At 43.1% G+C, this 19,726-nt stretch overlaps 1 protein-coding gene across 4 annotated transcripts in view; it reads left to right on the forward strand.

Annotated features, from left to right (window-relative positions):
* The first annotated feature begins 1,983 nt into the window (after window positions 1-1,983).
* Window positions 1,984-19,726, forward strand: part of LOC136427793 (glutamate receptor ionotropic, kainate 3-like) — a 70,999-nt gene continuing 53,256 nt past the window's right edge. Inside the window, exons 1-2 of one of the 4 annotated variants that reach the window (XM_066416961.1) lie at window positions 1,984-2,719; window positions 13,517-13,666. In XM_066416961.1, the coding sequence (XP_066273058.1) occupies window positions 2,653-2,719; window positions 13,517-13,666 (217 nt within the window). In that variant the 5' untranslated portion in view covers window positions 1,984-2,652. The remainder of the gene's footprint in view (window positions 2,720-13,516; window positions 13,667-19,726) is intronic. The other 3 variants (XM_066416963.1, XM_066416964.1, XM_066416962.1) reach the window with 3 other exon arrangements.

A 19,726-nucleotide genomic window follows, 5' to 3' on the forward strand; every position in this document is an offset into this window, starting at 1 on the left:
CAAAAGCAACAAAAGAAAGATTTATGTCAGTTGTAAAGCAGATCTCTGTAATGTGAACCCCAAGTCACGCAGGCTTTTTCGAGTTAAGGTGGGGGTCGAGTGCAACCCGATAGTTCTTAGAGACTGTAGGCTGACTGATTCATTGCCAAGTTCATTGAAGAGTGCTTAATTTCTGCCTCACGCTGGGAAATAATGTCGTGTTTTACTTGGAATAAAGCCAAGTATAGCTACTTTTGAAATTTAAGGAGGAGAACATGATGAGAGTGAGGCTGTGAAGTTACCATTGTTGTCATGAATCGTGAGGCCATGTTGATTTGATTATATGGATGACATCCGCGCGCATACATTTTTCGTCTGTTTCCCACATAAAAGGTTTCGACCATACTGTAAATCGTTCAAAGCAGCAAAGTAGCAAATACATGGCGTGAATTGCAAAAAGAAATTCAGGAAATGGATAGTAATGTTGTATGCCAAAGCAAATTCCAAAGTCAAGAAGGAGATGTGAAAGAAAAAAAAAGAAGAATCTGTTATTCGGTAGACCACGTGTGTTTATTCATTTCACATTTGTTCAACCTTCCTGACCACTTAGATTTCATGAATGAAGACTTAACGAAGACAACTGTTTTTGCCAAACTTTATTTTGTTCGCACGCTTGCATCAGTTTGGGGGTTCCCAGAGGATGTCATCCATATAATCAAATCAACATGTCGTAACCAATAAAATATATTTCGGATATATAACACATTTGGGTTCAAAATGGCAAGACAAAAAAATATATCGATGCAGAACATATAAAAAAGTGGTCCCAAAATACATCCCTGTGGTACCCTTGCTGTGGTGTGCGTCTGCAGCCGGAAGTTTCTTGTTACCAGCTTCTCGATAGCCTGTTGAACCAACTGGACACCGGGAACATCACTTCAACAAACCGAAATTTGAGCATGAGGCCATTGCGACTGACCTCGTCAAAGTCACTGGAGAAATGTAAGAAAACTAGACGGAGCTTCGCGAGCATCCAGGGCCTGGATTATGTGCACTAATTGGAAGACCGATGAATCCGCCTTGTTGAACCAGAAAGGCTGCGGCGGCAGGGGATGCTATTTTCCTTGAAGTAGTCTTAAGATATGTTTCGTTGGTGGCATTAAAGATATGACGAAGAAAATGGTGCATGAATCGACATAAGTTGTGGATCGTCTTTCTTGCACATCCGGATCCTAATTGCATCAGCATATTTTCAACTGACTCTGAAAACCATTTGGTTTAGTGACTGAGTGAATATCTAAGCAATGGTTATCCAGAGTCAAAATCTATATACAGATAATCATTCATGCGATATGAGTGCCCAGTGCTTCAGTTGTTAAAATTCCGTACTGTTTTGCACTCGCGCGCCTTTGAATCTTTTAGAGATGATAAGATTTATGTGACTCCCTCAGTCTTGGTGAGGAACCATCTTAATGCTTTCGACGCTTCATTTGTACTTTCAGGCAAAGATGCATTGACCTCATAAATTGTTCCTTTTCAGCTCATCTGAGAAGATAGACACCGCTTAATCATTACGCAGTCAGTGGCTTCACCAGATAGCGAAAGCTCTGTGCATCTGGCGGAAACACAGTAAGCAATACTTCTTCTGTCGTAAAGCTGCTCATCCGGTCATCTGTGTACAATGTGCCATGAAAGAAAATACCATCTTCGGTGATGAGCACGTTAGTTTGCCAAGGTGATAGACACGATGGTTAACCAAGGGTAGCTGTGAATCGGGACGTTATTCGCCTCCAGGGCGGCAAGGTACATATAGGCGGGATTTATTCCACGCAACTACAGCAATGGGATAGGACAGCTCCTTTGCTATTTGATTATAACTAGAGGGGTGAGGTTCATTTGCAATTATATTGGCGGTATTAAAATTGAGCTTATGTACTGATGCTTGGCTCAGGTATTTGCGGAGGGCAATTCTCTGGAACTGATGAATAATTCGGGTGCACATTGCATCGCACCGATTTTTACCGTGGAGTTGTGCTGCAGTTCAGACCTAGCGTCTGTTGGTATGGTAATGACGCTGACGCGATGTCCAATAAGCAGGCCATGCGGCAACTTGGTATCTGTCTTGTGGTAGACTGCTCGATGCTGCCAGTTATACCATATGCAGGCGGGGATGTTCCCAGTTGGACGTGCAGACAGCGCGCGGGAAGGGGGAAAGCTTCGTGACTCGCCTAAACAATCACCTGGATATGGCATAGAGCTGCACCCGCGTTCCGCACGCTCTTACGTTTGGGAAAAGTGTTAGGTGTACTTAACATCGCATGCTGTAGACTCCAGGTCACGTTTTACGGGGGAGCGCATTTCTGATCGGGGTGAAGCCGGGAAGGTGAGACTGGCTGTTCGGCGAGGGAGGCCAACCTGTCCCGCTGCCGAAACGTGCCAGACTCTGTGGACCTCCACGCGGGGCCACCCTATAGTTTAGTAGATACTGCCGGCTCCCGATGTGGGATAGACGTGATGGGGAACGGAGCTCGGCAGCGCTGCCGCGGCACCTCGTTCCCGTTGTACGGCGCCGGTAAGGGAAGACAGACGCTTTAGCCAACAGAACGTGCGGAACTGTACAGGCCTGCAGAAGAACGTGGGGGCACCATTGTGGGAACCGCCAGCAGAACAACCATGGGCCAGCTTCTGTACATTCTCTTTTCCACTGTGTGCCTTCAGGCGGTCGCCATGGCGAGGCCGCGTAAGTAGAGAACGTTCTGTATCATCTTCTCATGTGTCTTTACATCTATTCTTGTACCTTGATATTTTTCCCTGAGTCTTCATGTTTTTCTATGTTTATGGGTCTCCCAGTGCACCCCCCGTGTGTCACTATGTTCGACTACGTGTCCCGGTGTGTAAACCATGTGTCCCCAAGTATGTTCCACCGTATTTTCACGTGTGCTCCGAGCCTATATCGCCTGCTGTACACACTTCTTCTCCCTTTATTGTACTCTAAGTATAATGAATGCCATGCTGTAATGATACGTGTGGGGATCATTATTTCACTGGGATTTGCAGTTGTGTATCCATACACTCATTCCTGGACTATGAGAGCTTTCTTGGAAATGTTCAAGATTGAATAATAATAATAGCCATCAGCGGGGCAGCAACAAATGGCACTAGTGTTTAATTGTCGTACCCCATCGGAATTAACAAGTTAGCAAGCTTCCCCGGGGAGCCGTCTTGGGTTTCATTAGTGTAAGATGATAGTGGAGCAGCAGCGGACCCGTTTTACGCCCGTGCGGAAAATTTAGTGCTGCCGTAAAAGCATCGACGGTACCTGCAAATCTGGAGAGGAGGAATGTATTACGCAGCATTCCTCGCTACATTACGGCTCTCTGCAATCATGTCAGTATTTGGCTTCCTGGCGAAGACTATTACAGGGCAAACCAGATCAGACTTGATATATTTGGTCAAGTCCTTTGACGCTTCGAACCGAGATGTCGGCTTAGTCATTTTAATTTCCGTGAAATGAAGCAGAGTACTTATCTTAGCAAACACCGTACCTTTATTCAAGGCCAGTTGGGAATATCCAAAATCTGCTGAAAGCAGATGCAACCGAGTTTTCTCGAGATAGCGTATTTAATTTACCTGGCCATTCCTTCTGAGCAAACGATTAGGCGCCCTTACTCAGCCGTTTCCTAAGCGCTTATCTCTCTGCGTAGTTATCTCCTAATTCCTTAATTTCCTTGCCTCTAAAGCCGCCACGGAACGCTCGATATACGTACACCTCGGTGTAGAGGATGTTTGCAACGTGTTTCCGTCACAGTGCGTCTTTAAGGAGCCGTGGATGGAGCCAGCACGGATAGGGTCTCTCATGGGGCTGACCGCGCGCCGCAACGGCTGCAAAAGCTTTCTGCCGGCTGAACAGTTCTCCCGGCTAGTTAAATTGGGCAGATAGAGAACGTACCGAGACGGATCACCCTAACAATCTTCAGGCATAGTATCAGTGTAGATCTGTCATCATCTACAGTTACATCTACGTATTGAATTGTGCTTTATCGTATTGAATTGTGCTACAATATAGTCCAGAAATATTGTTACAAATAGTGAGTAAGGATGCTGCGTTTATCTGATCTCGCTGTTGCGGCGACAGTGATTATCTTAAATGTACAATCAAAGATGGGCTTAAGAAAGGTGAGATCCATTATCAGCTCGTGTGTCAGGCTAACAGCTGCCACCAGTTTCCCGTGCGACGAACGGGCTTAACTGGTAAGCCTTAAGTGGGTGAATACATAAACAGAAGAAAAGGCCCGATGTCAGGAAGGTCAAGGAAGATGAATGTTGCAGGCTGCCTGGTAAAGCCTGTACTCCGATCCGCCTGCTCCTTTCCATACCAAAGGGTTGGGCAGATAGGGCGACTTGTAATCAGCTCTAGCTGCAAGGTTCAAAGCCTGATGAGACTTGTTTTAGCTTTGATGAATAACTACGCAAAAATGTCAGAAACCCACTGGTCTCTTTAATATGAGTGTACAAACCTAAAGGCAAAGTTTGAATTTTGAAGGAGGTTTTAGGAGGTACATAACGTTACCCACAAGTAGCAATTGGATTGCTACAACTATTTCCTGTCGTTGTATAGAAACGTATGCGTACGCTTTCAGTCCTGGATGAATGTGCTTTTTTCTTAATCTACTTCAAGAGAATAGCGCGTAAAAGTTTTTTTCCCCAGAATCTAGAAAGATTTGGATTACGCAAAAAACAAGATCGCTATTAATTATAGAACATTTGTATCAAGATTTGAGTATTCGTAGTTATTGGACAGCTTGAGAACCACTCAGCCTTAATGGCAAAGATGTTTTGTTGGTAAAACGTTTCTGAAAGAATGGATCCAAATAGTTAGATATCGTGAGCAAATTGGTAGCGAGGGTGACGTGCAATGGGTATTCCTGGCAGCATCCAGAAATTGGAAGTCTATATCAGGGGAAAGGTTATGCACCTTGTCGCAGGCAATCCGCTGGGGCTGCAGATGAGATTGTATGGATCGCATTCATAAGCCCAGCCTGGTGACATGAATCTGCTGGTGACATAACCATCGCTGTAAAAATGCACAGGAAACCGTTTGCTTTATGTGAGTCAAGCGCTCTTTGCACAGGGCCTTGGGTGCCCTAGGCCTCAAAGCGCCCCTGTTGCCGAGAAATGTGACAGAGGTAATGTTACTGTAGACGGTCGTGTGCGGCATGCAGATTCCGAGACAAGGTGTTTTGTGGCAACCCGTATCCTATACTGTCAACATGTCAGCTCAGAGAAAAAGTTCACAGAAGTGTTCTCAACATTAAAGAGTTTTAGAGACTGAAAGCCAGCTTCAGTCATCAAAGGCCTTCTCAAAATCAATAACCCTTTTAGGATTTAAAAAGAATAGTGTTAATGTCCATGACAATCACAATAGAAGCCAGACGGCTGCATCAACGTGACGTATTCAGCCTGCCCAATCTGGCTTTGCTGAAGTAATTCAGGAACGACCTGTCTGACCTGACTCATTCTAAGACGGGCAGCCCTTGCGGTACCATTATCCACATTGAGAAATGCAATTGACCCTCCTCATTAAATTGCTCATGTTTTTGGAATTAGATTAATAACTTAAAACTGTTATCCATCATTACATGGGCGTTTGCGCTCTGAAATGGACAATAAGAATTCCATTAGGAGCAGGTGCTCTATTAGATTGTACCTGTGTCCCTTATGCGTGGTGTTGTCTTTCGAAATCTTGAAAAGAAACCATTAATATCAGCAGAGATATCGAACAAAAGCCTAAATGTATGGTTTACCTCTATTTCAGACCCTATTGATATTATTGGAATGGATTGCCATGTTTCTTGTTGCCTACCAATACTTGCAACAATACGTGTTTTGAACTTGAAAATATGAAATTTAGTAATGATGAACATGTATCTCAATGTGTGGAAATTATCAGAATGAAAAAAGAAGAACTAGGAGACATACAGATCGGCGATGTCGCCGTGACTAGTCGACTGATTGAACTCCTTAAAAATGGGGCCTCTACAGTTGAAGGAAAGGTGTCCTAGATTTGGCCAAAATTGCTCGTAAATTATTGGGTTGCCTTATATCACAGGATTGAATATCTGCGCAAAAGTTAGAGAAGGTATATCAAAAATTAAGACGTGCAATAACCATGGATAGTTTCGAGATTCAAAATAATACCAAGACAGTTTTTGTAGTGGAGAAGTAGTTTGTTGAAAGTGTGCATGGTAAGCGATAAAAGTTTTGCTGTCATCGTTGCACAGCGGTTTCTGATAATTCAGGACCGTCGATTTGTGCGCACCAAATGAACGTCTTCAATTTTGTAAGGGCGCTACAACAATTATATCTGCGCTGTCGCAATACATCATGTCATGCATCAGATGCAGTCTGGGGCAGTTGCCATAATTAAGACATGCTGTCGCAATACATCAATGTTGGGAAGCAGTATCCGCTTTATGAAAGGAACCAGGCCAAAGATCACAAGAAGAAAGAACGATTACAATTATCCTACCGTAGCTCCAGCAGGATTCAGAGTTGTATGGTAATGGATTGGATGGGGATGGGGATGGGGATGGGGAAGCGTATGGGTATGGAGTGACGGCCGTAACTGCCGGGAGGCCATGAGGCCATGAGGAGGATCATTGCGGTACCGGGCAGATGCCTGCAGGGCTGTGTGGGTGTTGACATTGGATGGATGGTTTAGGGTTTAAGGGTCTTTTAGTGGAAGCCTAGGATAGATACCTGTAGAATTGTGGGCGAGTTTTGCGATGATATCTGACAGTTGCAGGGCTCTTTTATTTTTCTGTCGAGAGTGGCAACAGGAGATTTCGTTTGAAATATCGACCTACGTCAAAATGGCTGATGAAACTTCGAGGCGCATGGTTGTGGCGCAATCATAGCAGTTCATATGATTTCATCGAAGCCGCTACATAATACATGGCCCGGGGGCAGAGGGACCGCCTGAAAGATCAGTTGAAACTCGGACACGGAGTGTCCGTCTTGATTAATTCATCAAATATGCACGAAGCCAGCTCCATCGGCTGATCGAACTGTAGGAGGAGGAAGCTTTGTGGAATGCATGAAGTTCGAAATACTGGAGCGAAACATGAAATTGTCTCGATCGTCATTCAACACCTGGTACTTTCGGTACAAACGGTTCTGATGGACATTTCTGAAAGCTTTGCTTCCCATCAGATTGGAGAAGGGGGGCTTTTACTTCGTCCTCTTCACAAAGACGGGGGCGAAATTAATCACACCGCGCATCGAGCCGCAAAACCAACACAAGCCGTCCTTATGGAGAAGCGCATGATTGATGGAAAACATAGCCATTAAAATTCGGGGTCGTCTCAAATTGAAAAAACAACAACAAAGCAAAACAAACTAAGGCAGAAACAATGTGAATAATTTACAACGTGATGAATGAACCTCTATATATGCGATCTCGTGGTCGTTTGTTCGGTTATGGTTTGTAAGAAGGATGAGTATTATCAACAGTTACTGATGGGTGGTATGTAGGAATAAAACCTATGATCTAAAGATCGCAAGAATCATAGGTTTTATCGTACTGTTTTCCTACATTGTCAGTTGAAATTGAAATGTTACTTGTTTCTGAAGGTCCTGTCACAAAGATTTTGACACTCTCTTCTTAATAATGAATAGGTTCTGGAGTAATGCAATCCTTTAACCTTCGTACTATTCGCAGTCTCTTGATTAGTAAATGTATACAAAGTTAATTCGGCAATATGATGAATGCAGATTATGTATTAATACCTTGGGGTAAGGAAGATATGGGTGATAAATGGTTCACATGGTTTAGATTTTTGTTGTTTCCGAATTTGGGGAGTGTAGTCTTCACATGTTATGAAGCCATCCCCATAAGCTGCCGGTCGTAAACAGCACTTACCTGCACCGTACTGTATGATTGGCATCTTCCGCTGTACATACTAGCCTTGAACTATGATTTATCAGACATCGTAAGTAACGAATATTGCCTTTGCTACTCAACCGCAAAAAAGTGTATCATTCATTATTCCATCATTCGATTTCATCGTTAATATTATGCATATATTCCATTATGACTTGGACACAGTTGATGGTAATTACGTTCCGTGTAGATTTCCTTTTTTTTTACTATTCTTGAAAATAGATAAAATCGCCCATATAGATGTAAGTTTCCGGATTGATTGAACCCAAATCCCATAAGTGGCTCGAAAGCCCACTATGCATTTTCCCTACACCCTACACTGCAACGAGCATAGTGTGTCCTTGCAGTATGCATCCGTCCGGTAGCGCAGAAAGCGTGTGCTGCGCTTACTCATAAGCCATCTCACATTGCAGTGAAAAGTGTAACGTTGGGTAACATAAATTCGCGGGGTACTTAAATTCGGGATTTTTCGAAAACGGCGTATTTAGGGATATGTGCTACATGCAAAATCAGTTATAACGCCAGCAATGCAAAGCAGATAGACTAACGTATTCAGAACACTGGCTGAAAAGCTTCGATAACCATGCATTAGAAGTTGGCTACGTCAAAAACTCTCCGTCCCTTATTGACAGAGTCTGGGGGCTTCGTGGGAGAATCACCCAGCACGGTTGTTCGCTGGTTTATAAGAAAAATGTCACATCTCCTGCCTGCTAAACACAATTATTTATAAGACAACTTATTACAATCTCTTTTGCTAACCTGCAACTGGATTCTAAGTGTGATCAATCATCAAAACTCCTCTCTGTTGCTACAACCTACGGCACGTGTATTTTCCCGCCGCCATATTGTTAACCAGAATCCTGTTGTCAAGCAGACGACAAAGGTTTGTGAGGAACACTTTTTTGTCTAAATGCTGCGTGTGATAGTGGACTGAGGAAGATATTTTCCTCAAAGTTTGCTCCTAACACAACAAGGAACACATGGACATAGTAGTATTACCATTGCTACGGCATCCAGCTAACTTTCCATGAATAATGTAACGTTACACGTTGCCCGATGATGACGATGGGCCGACTTTGAGTGAAGTTCTACCGACTCAACACACGGGTTGTTCCCGAACTGGCCTGATGTGTACGGTACGGCCGTTTTTTCGTGTATTTTTTTTTACTTGGACACGTCTATATCCATAGCACTCTCCTCAAGCCAAGGATGGAACGAATAGCTGCTGTATAAAATGTGATTAGCGGTAAGATATTGAAGACGAATCTTCTCTCCCGAATTAATGTGCCCCCCTGTCCGACAGCACCGTTATTGTGCGTGCGGCGGACGGTAGTTTCAAGTTGAAATATTATGGTGTCAGCACGACTAGAGACAAAATCTACCATATATATGATTAGTGCAAAGATAGTACATGATGCTGACAGAATTATAGAAAAAAAGGATGGTTTATTGTTCTGCTAGATTGATTTCAGTCAACCATTATCGGAAAAATCCCGACGTTACATTCAAAATTTACATCCCTTGCACTATCCCAGACATGATTATCGAGTAGCCAATGGCTTTCACCCTCTAAGCCATGGCTTTCTCCTCATTGGTCCAAATGCCCCTCGGTACCCGAGGGCAATAAATACATCACTCTGTGTTCCCTCTCATCCAAGAAACCAGCCCAAGATACCACTAGGTGATCATGATTCACTTTACACCACGGTGCCCTCTATCGTCTGGAAATCCGCACGAGGAAATTAAGTTTTGGTACAAGGAAGTTGAGGACATATCATGTTTTGAGCCGAGAACTTCGCCAAAAGCAGTGATGCGGTCCTTTGGATACCAATGGAAATGGAACTTTTACTTCTGATCCAGTCATATATAACGTCATAGCTTGCCAGAGGGCAATGGATAACATTATATATTTCCTGGAACGTAGAAGAAGATAAAGCTACGAAATACAATAGATATAGGACCACGCCAACACATACATCACGCTTAGTTGTCCCCATCACCAGGTAGTGGATGCACTTGTTACTGCACCGTCCGACTCGATGGCAGTTAGTGATGACTTGCAAGGGAACCAATGGCCCAGTTTACACAGGCGTTTCCAACTACACTCGGAGCACGCTACTTGGAAATGCGTGTGTAAACCCAGCCTATGAGTATATTAATGTGGATTTAGTAACGTGACGCATTTATTAACGTGACTCCACAATCTGCTATTTGAATATTCACCGGCGTGAGCACTCGAAGAAATTTCTTATTGCGTTGGCAAGGTGTCAACCCTACAACATGGATTATGATGCCTTGTGTGTTGTATGAGATATAACGCAGCAATGGTTTTGTATTTGCAGGCATGTCCCAGTGGTAACTCGATATCTTTGACGAATACATTTCAGGACAGAAATGCGCCGGTGTACACATCATGTTCCGTGACCTGTATAGACATGTGTGGCATTAAGCCATAATGCGATTATCGTCTGACGTCCCTTATCTAACCTGACGTCATGAGTGCCATTGAGTTCACATTTATTTCGCGTGGAACGCGCACATCTTATTCACATCGATATTCTCCCCATTGTCCTGTGGATAGGGTTGGTAAGCCTGGTCTGTCCGGCGGTAGTTAGCTCGTGATGCGTGCAAACATTTTCAGACTTGACGAGCCGTTCCTAATCCGTTAGGAATTCTGAAAATTCGAACTGGAGGATAAGCACATTGACCTTGGACCTCGTGACTTTAGAACTGGCATAAGCAATTTTGCTGCCTCATTTTGAAGGATCGTTGATTTGTTCAAATGGACATTTTGCAAGTTGGAGGGCCATATTCTAATCTTCTGGGATATCAGAAAATTTTGAAATAGAGATTGAGGAGCCTGACCTTAGACCTAACGACTTTTGGAATGAAATAAGCCATTGTGATGCCCCCATCACAAATTGCAGGTGATTTGTTGAAATGGACGTTTTGAAAATAAACTTAAAGAGCCGAATCCTGATTTGTTGGGATTTACGAAATTTGCACCAGAGACCAATGACATCAACTTCGGACCTAATGATTTTGAGAATATGATGGGCAATTGTACCACCCTATTCCAAATGGGATGTGATTTGTGGAAATGGACTTCTACTCCGTTTTCGTGGACATATTCAGACCCATTGGTAGGAAGACGTAGCCTTTGGGCCTTATCATGCAATGGCAGTGTGATGCACCCTCACAAAACAAACGCCATTCCCGTCCTTTCGTTCTCAGTCATTGAGCAGTAGTCATGAAAGAACCTTCTAGTATTCAACAGAATGACTCTCACTTCTCCGATCGTTTTGGAAAACCAACACAGGCAGCGGATACAAAATGTTGGGACTGACGTGATTGCTTCTCTTCATATGTTTTAATCCCCTGAAAGTTGCAGCTCTACAATGTCAAATGTAAACATGCTTGAAGCTCATTTGACTTTCCTGTTTTTCTCTCGTTTTCGCGTAGTTCTGCGCAGACGTAGTGGGTGCTACAGCCTCCGTAGTTCGACTAATCGGCACCGTTACCAACGACTTAATACTTTTCTCCCCAAAACAAAAAACAACAGTCTGGCATTTGAAATGGTGCTGTTGAAAAATAATGGATCACCACGTCATGAAGAAGCACCTATGGGAATGTAAAAAACTGATCTGTAGGCAAATTGCTGCTTCTGTATACATCCAGTGTTCCCCGCAGCGTCTCCGTAGGCGCCGTACCCATCACAATAGATCACTGGCACACCCTAATTGCTTAAACAACCATTCTAAGTTGTCGACATTAAAGGACAGGTTTGCATCATGTTTTCCGCCTATGAGTTGTCTTCAAATTACACTCCATTGTGTGAGGCAAGTCTGTTAGTGGATATCTGTATATCATACTACTGCATTCGTCATATGACCTGCAGAATATCATCACATTTCCCTTCTATGTAAACCCATATTCATAAAAAAAACAGACATGGCGTTTTGAACTACAGCTTATTGAAAATTTCCGCAAAGGAGATTGAAAGCACCCGTTCCTCAAGCTATGAACCTTCCTTCTACCATCTTGTCACCAGTTGTTACGCTTGTCACCCTGTTTGAAAGTAGAAAGAATTCTAGTCAAGCTTGTAACTCATCGTTTCTGGCAATACATATGGCCTCCGTCGGTCAGTATTGACCATGGTAAAATACTGGCAATACGTAAGAACTAACTCTTCTGACAAATTGACATTGCTGAAAGTGACATTGAAGGTATTGTTTGATGCTCTAGTGATGGAAAACCATGCTTATTCTCAGCATCTTCTGTTGCTTTGACGGTCTGATGTTCCATGACTGCATGAGCTGGGCCTGATGATAATGGGCCTGGGGACTTTACCTGCCTGGAGAGGAGGTCCTGGTGTTTTATCAACCTTGAGACTAGCCTGCATGAAAAGAATGACCTGCTTGGGACCGAGCTTTTGTACAGAGGACAATCCGATGCTTTTTTTGTCTTAAGACCACATCTGGAGAGGACGATAAGGTGTTCTGGTGGCCTGAAACTTAACCAAACTGAAGACGAGAGCTTAGTGTTCTTTCAACCTCGAGAACGGGGACGTGTAGGTAGGACGAGCTAGTGCGTTTGTGTCATAGGATTTTGCCTACCTGGAGAAAATTTGGTGTTCTTGCAATCTAGAGAGGCCGTTGTGGGGAGGACGATGTTGTGGTCTACTAGCTTTGAGAGCGAGGCTGTTTACAGAGAACTATCTGGTGTTCTGGTTTCCTTGGGGCTAGGCCAGTCTTCAAAGCTGTGAAGTTTTAGATTGACTGCTGAAGGAATGATTGATATTCTTGTGGAGAAATGACCTCATGGCTATTTTCCTGTCGACTGTACATTAGCATTCTTCACATCACTTTGCCGGGGGAATCAGCTTATCTTCGCAATCTTGCATGTGTTGATCTTATCAAGACACATGTCTCAACCAATTTCAAGCTTCGATGCCTTACAAAATCGAGGCACGTGAGTCGTTATTTTATATCGAAGCATTTATGTGGGATCATTTTTATCTCATGATAAAACAATTATGCCTCTTCCGACGTTGTTATCGCGGATGTTGAGGGAGATTGTAGCAGAAAGCTGACTTGGGTGCGTAATCAGACTGTAAGACTAGTAGATTACTTCATTGCTCTACGATTCGCTAAAGCGTACCAGCAGCAATTTCCTGTTTTTCAACATGTTCAGAATTGATGCATTGGGTAACGTTAAGGATTCCAGTCTGAAGGATATGTGGAGTAAGCATGCATACTCAATGAAACATTTGAATACAGTACACTAGTTCTTCATAATCAGACCATCTTTGACACGAATGCGTCGTTGATGGTCATATTTCTTCAGCTCCAACACAAATGTACTCTCTTTAGGTGTGTCTTTTATCTATGGCTATGCATCTCTTGTTTCTCATATCGCAAAGTGTTACCTGCAAATATAGTGTTACTGGATCTTTGATACTTAAACATACTCCCTCTTGTCTAATGCTGTATTGCACCTCATATCGCCAACTGTTACCTACAAATATCGTGTTACTGGAGCTTTGATATGATACTTAAACATACTGTCTAATGCTGTTGTGTGCTCCTGGTACAGGTGTAGATCTACCACCCGTCTTCGGAAACGTGAGTCACACGAGGCAGAAGACGGCTGGGGATCGGGCAGAGGGACTGATGAGGAAGATCAGGGGCCGGACTGACCGGGCTGCCTTCCCAGGAGCCAACACCACCATGCACAAACCTCCAGGTACCGCTTCACAAATCTCAGGTATCTACTGAGTCTTAGCCAGTGTAGGAGCAGGCAACGTGCACGCGCGTTCCCAAGAAGCGAGAGTTCCATAGGATTGAAAACCTGAGATATTGATTGACGAGGATGTATGCGCATATTTGTTATAATTAACTACGTGCCAATGAAAGGCTTTGCATAGCGTCAGCGCGCCAATAAACCAACCTGAAGATTATGGTAGAACGAATAACAGTGACACATAGCTTCTCCTGCAGCTGTAGCCTGTATATGCACAGTCTCTAATGCAACTGACCTGCCATTGGATTTCCATCTCCTCCAGAAGATTATGTATTCAATCTGCAGGCTGTTCAATAAGGCAGATCATTAGAATCTGTCATTAGCTGAAAGTCTCCTGTCGTCACCGACCGAACAAATTATGCACGTGTTAGCCACGCTTCCCAACCTCTTCAACCCCTGGCCAGTGAGATTAATTATTGCTTCCATACACAATGCGGAGAACATACTGATGTATTCCCCTCCCCATGTATGAGAGAAGTTACAGGTTCACATGTCTGATGTTATTTTACTTTCCAAACACCCGATAAAAGGGTGCCATGATGTGTGGGTATGTGAGCCCGAGGCCTTTGCATTGTAATTACTATATTAATCTATTTCAAAGGATTTCACGGGAGGGGCCTTATAAGCTCATTATTATCTCACAGACCAAGTTTAGGAATATGCAACAAATATTCTACCGGACCCTGAGTTTACCGTAATTGGCAGACCGTTGGAAATGGGCATCTAAGGCTTGTCAATACTCCACCACACAAGTGAAATTGGCATGTTGCAACTATATTTCATAATTTAGGCACGCTGATGTATTTAGGGCAATGGGTTTGGAACAGATGGGCTGACAGAAGAACATTCTTCATTACCTTTTAAATGTCAGTTATTATTTACCCTGTTTCATCATATTCAAAATCAACCTTATTCCTTCGTACTTTAAACATGAATCAATCTACAAGAAGATTAAGAGGACAAATCGTAAATGAACATTTTTGGACTGTTCTAGTTTCTTTAAAGATACATCTTAGATTCAATTCCCAACACGGACGCTTCTATGGGAAAGCAATGACTGAACAGAAAACATTTTGACATGGACTTGTCATTTAGAATAAATGTTATTCTACCTGTGATTTCCCCGATGTCTTCTCAGCGAGTTTACACAAGGTCCTTCTGTACCAGACGCGGCACCATCGAGGACATTCTAATTTACTGTAATCACTCCTCTAGACTCTCCGTCTGTACCGCGTACAGAAATACTCTGCCCTTGATTCACAGAACACGGTAATGTGCATTCAAGGGAGCTTTCGAAGATTTTCCAAGTCATACGTCCACATAAGCGAGTTCTTTGGAATCGATATTTTGGCTTAAGTGTAGTATCACCTCCGTCGAGATGGTCCAGGATTGACGTATATGAGAAGAGCGCTGTGACCTATAGGGTCATGTCATGGCACCACGGTGTAATAGTTATTCGTCAAAACGTAAATTTATCCCTGGGGAATACCAAACATTCACGTAGCGATGGGTGCAGCAGTACAACTTGTCCCATTAACCCGAGGTACTCAAGAGGTCCTTCCCAAAGTGCGTGCTCTAACCGTTTAGGCTGTTAGAACTTGAAACTAATGTTTTCAAAGGCCAACACCGCAAACGGATCCGCTGAATGACTTCAGGCAACAGCAAACGGTTCATTGGATAAAAATGCCAATGGTTCTGTACGGCCAATAGGCACGAGTAAGACCAGGTAGCAGTAGACACGACGCTTTCAAGAAAACTCTATTTGAAAACACGATCTATTCTTGGCCAAAAAATATTTCATCGTCCTCTGCCTCGGGCATAGGATCAGAAGGACCATTTCGGCCGCAAGGATCCAGTCACTATCTACCTGCAATAAGTATCGGGCAACATCATCATATATGGTAAAGCAATGCGTAAATCACTCCATTTTCTTTGATGTGATATGAAGTGCTATTACATGTGGATGAACAGTTTATTTTCATCCTTCTTAATAGCATGAAGATGTTTGAGTCGAAATAAAGAAACCAAATCATTAAGACAAGCTGCAGCAGTTATGGAAGCTGTTGATGGTTACAAACCAACAGCAACATCATCACTGCGAAAAAAACGCCAACGATGAGCTTGCCCCCTTATCTATCCATGCATTTGCTGATAAGAGTTAAGATCAGTAATTTGCTTGCTCAATCTCTTCGCTAGTGTTAATCATGATAAACATCACGACTGGAATGAGGTACCAGGTAGCCGGTGCCCCTATCCCAGCCTCATCTATGATAACGCCTGTATGATCGATCAGTGCCCGGTAGGACTTGACTTTTACGATCTCCGGTACGGTGTCTCCGGGAGGAAAGGTAGTAGGTGTGTTTATGAGTGCGATATTTACTCGTCCTCGGCGGGCTCGGAAATCTACACTTCCGTGGCCTGTACCTTGTAGGAGATCGAGCCCTTGATAACCTGTTATCAAAACCTGCACAGCTCCGTGGCCGCTAGTGCCCAGATTCAGCCGCTGGTGTATAGTATCATCAATCTTGTTCTATTTCTCAACCAAACCAGGAATAGGAGTTTCTTGTAGGTTCTTTGTAGTTGTCCCCTATTAGGAAATAAAATTTGGTTCCCTACATAGAATTGATCAATATATCTTCCAGTACGTACCTTTTACAGAATGCCTGTGCCAGAAAGGCCACGGTAATACACCTGGGACTTTGGTAAAGACCACATCAACTAGACCAACATTTTTTTATGGCATTTTGCAATATATACAAAAAAAGGTTTATTAACACTATTGCAAGTTGCAGATCTGCTAGACCGGTTCAGACACAGTCCCCGGATCGCGGAACAGAGGAATGTAATGTTGGGACGACAGCCGTGTTTGTGCCGCGTCATTGTGCACACGTTACGATGCATGACGTAATAGATTTCAAACTAAAACGAGCTCCGTCTGACATTTAAGACATCAATACGTCTCATTAGCTTCTCTCAATACATGCAATATCGGGAGAGAGGATTCGGGACCAGAACGTAATTATTTTTGTTGAAAAACCACATAGGTAATATGAAGATTTATGCGTAATTGTATATTTGCCAGACAAAACGATTTATTGCACCTAGCTGTTTTTGTAGCTTTTATAATTTAAGCTTAAAATTCCGACTTCGTCATTCAATTCAATTCCGTGACCTGTAGTAGCCCTTATGTCTGTACTCATGAAGTGTGCGAAAATTTCGATTGAAATGGATCGTTCGTTATACGGATCGAGTATACAATACATAGCAAACTAAGGTGGCGTATACATTCGATAGGGCAAGGTTATGAAATAGGGAAAAGGGCATGGAATCAATGCATTGTATGACAAAACTGCATGGTCATACTATCAGGGCGAGGTGAAAATGAAATATAGATATTCATCCTCCCAGCACACATTTCACTTGTTGGGAGATTGGTATAGAAATACAACATCTCTCAGTTTTCAACCAGGAGCGTGGTTTTGATAATTTTCTAGTTCCAAAGACCGCTAGATATTGCTTTTACTGATATTTCCTTCTGCCAGCCGTGCAAGTAGATTTCGATCAATTTGAGTCGCCCCCCCCACAAATATGAGGAGTATCCGTTTCATAAGTGATTGCATATAGATGATCTATTTATCTCATGATTATGATACACATATCACAGAGCGCGTTCAGCTACTAAGCACACAACAATTCACTGCTTACATTTCTCGGTAAGAGAATATGTAATAATTTCCAATATATCTCAAGAGCAATCCATTAGTTTTATGACTTTTCCGCAGTCGTGAGACGTAATTGCACATACATTTTCCGGTGTTTAGTGTTACAGATGATCGCAACACCTGATGACATACAGCCCTTATGACAGGTAAATGTGCGTTTCCTCTGTTTCTAATTAGAACTTACTGAACCATCCCCATGAAATAGGCATATAGCATAGCATAGCGAGGCAATGAGCTGTAGTTGCAGCATTTCCTCGGTGTTTATTTACAACGGTGCTTGCGTTCTGTTGATTTATCACTTTTTACTGCTTCTACCTTGAGATATCAGCTTTCAAAATTTGTCAATCCTGCATCGTAAAACTCAACCTTCACTTCCAGATCCTTAAAACCAATCATAGCACTGCGCAGTCGGCGACCCTCAGCAGCGATAGCAAGGGTTGATATCATATCAGTTTGCAGCAACCATAAAAGAGCAGTGATAGCAACCATTTATGACTCGTCACAGCGAGATAACAACATTCTTAAGATTGACATTTCATCCAAACGACTTCATTTCGCAGACCAATATTTTTCAAATCATCCCAACCGGGCTCAGAAATTACAAATCTTGTGCGTAATCTAGATATAATCCGGAGACCACGATGATAACTTGGCAATTTGCTCGCACCAGCTCAGATCTCTATTTGCTCCAGCAACTAGAATGAAGTTGATGGCATTACATGCCATACGAAATTACATTTACCACATCGGTTTTATTGAACTCCGATAATAGCCAACACTACTACATGCATTTCAATGATAAATCATGCCTATGCAATACAGTGAGATCCATATTCGAGTGCCGCTGAAAATCACAATAAGTCGATGCTGTCACTGCTAACAGCGTTATGAAATCTACGACAATTGATCTATAGATAACTGGAGAATGAAACGAAGTCTTCTTGATATTGCTCGGCGCCTTGACAATCCTCTTGAATCTGTTTGATGGCCAAGGTGCTCAGGTGACAGGGTACGCTGGAGACCCGGATGCGCAATGCCCTTTGCAGCGCAGTGCATGGGGATTAATCCATCGCAACCAGCTCAATTGTTTGCTGCACCATAACGGGAAAAATGAGGCTAGCAAGGAAAACAATAAATGCTTTAATGTGTGATAAAACAAAATGCTTAACTATTTCTTCGACACCGCACATTGTGTATATAGGGTCGGGGTTTAAAATTTACCAGGGCATTTTAGTTGTTTCAACATTGCACAATGTATTTGATAATACCATTGCCTTCTGAGATACTGGAGTATTCAGGCGATATGCAGCCCTTCTTCCTTCTTTCTGACCAGACGACAAGAATTTGAATACCAACCGTTACCGTTACTGAGCTTGCACAAGGCTGGGATAGGTTGCAGCATTGAGAACCGGTGTTTGCAAGTTGTGAGTCATTGTTCATTGTACTGGTCCAAAAGAGCTAGGAATCGTTCTTCTGTACATTGAACCTACCCCACGTCTTTGAACTATACATCCTCATCCCCATCTATCTTTCTGCTTTGCTTCCAATTTACAAATCGTCTTGATAAAACATTAAGATATCATAGACTGGGACCGATTCGAATATTCTGTCGTAAAATTTGACAAATTAGTACCAAGTCAATGTGGTCAAACTTATAACGGTGAACTCGCTGAAACTGGGTCATTTGACATTGATCGGGTACCAGGTCTGATAGAACCAGCACGCCGTGCTGAAAACAAATTAGTTCCATCCAAGTTGCAGCATGTCGGAGAGAGGGAGGGCATGCTGTCGTAATTTTACTTCAATTTCTGTGACAAGACCGGGATGAGACCAATCAGGGTTAGACCTGATAAGGCTGCCTGTGTAATACCTGTTGGCTACGGTACAGAAACACTGGAGCCATCCACGAACAGTTGTCGACCAAGATACGCTGGTGAGCATACGTGCAGCACAACAGATGTGGTAAGATCACCCGCACAAGAGCGCAGCTGCCATTACCTGAACAATTGCAGGCATCTACTATTGCTGATGTTATATAAAGAAAGGAAAACCTCCGGCTGAATTCGGTATTATCGCCCCATTAAAGAAATCTTAACGGGATTACCAGAGGAGATGGCTGCCATTAAATCTATCTATTTACGCAGTAATTTCCATAATCCCTAAAGGTGAATGGAGGCATCGTTGGCAAGCAGCTGGATGGAGTTCCTCGGTTTATCGATTTTTCTTCCAGGCAAAACACTACTTCCCGCCAATTGTAGCTGGGCAGAGACAGAGTGCTCGG

Source organism: Branchiostoma lanceolatum, chromosome 2, assembly GCF_035083965.1.
Source record: "Branchiostoma lanceolatum isolate klBraLanc5 chromosome 2, klBraLanc5.hap2, whole genome shotgun sequence".
Lineage (NCBI taxonomy): Eukaryota > Metazoa > Chordata > Leptocardii > Amphioxiformes > Branchiostomatidae > Branchiostoma > Branchiostoma lanceolatum.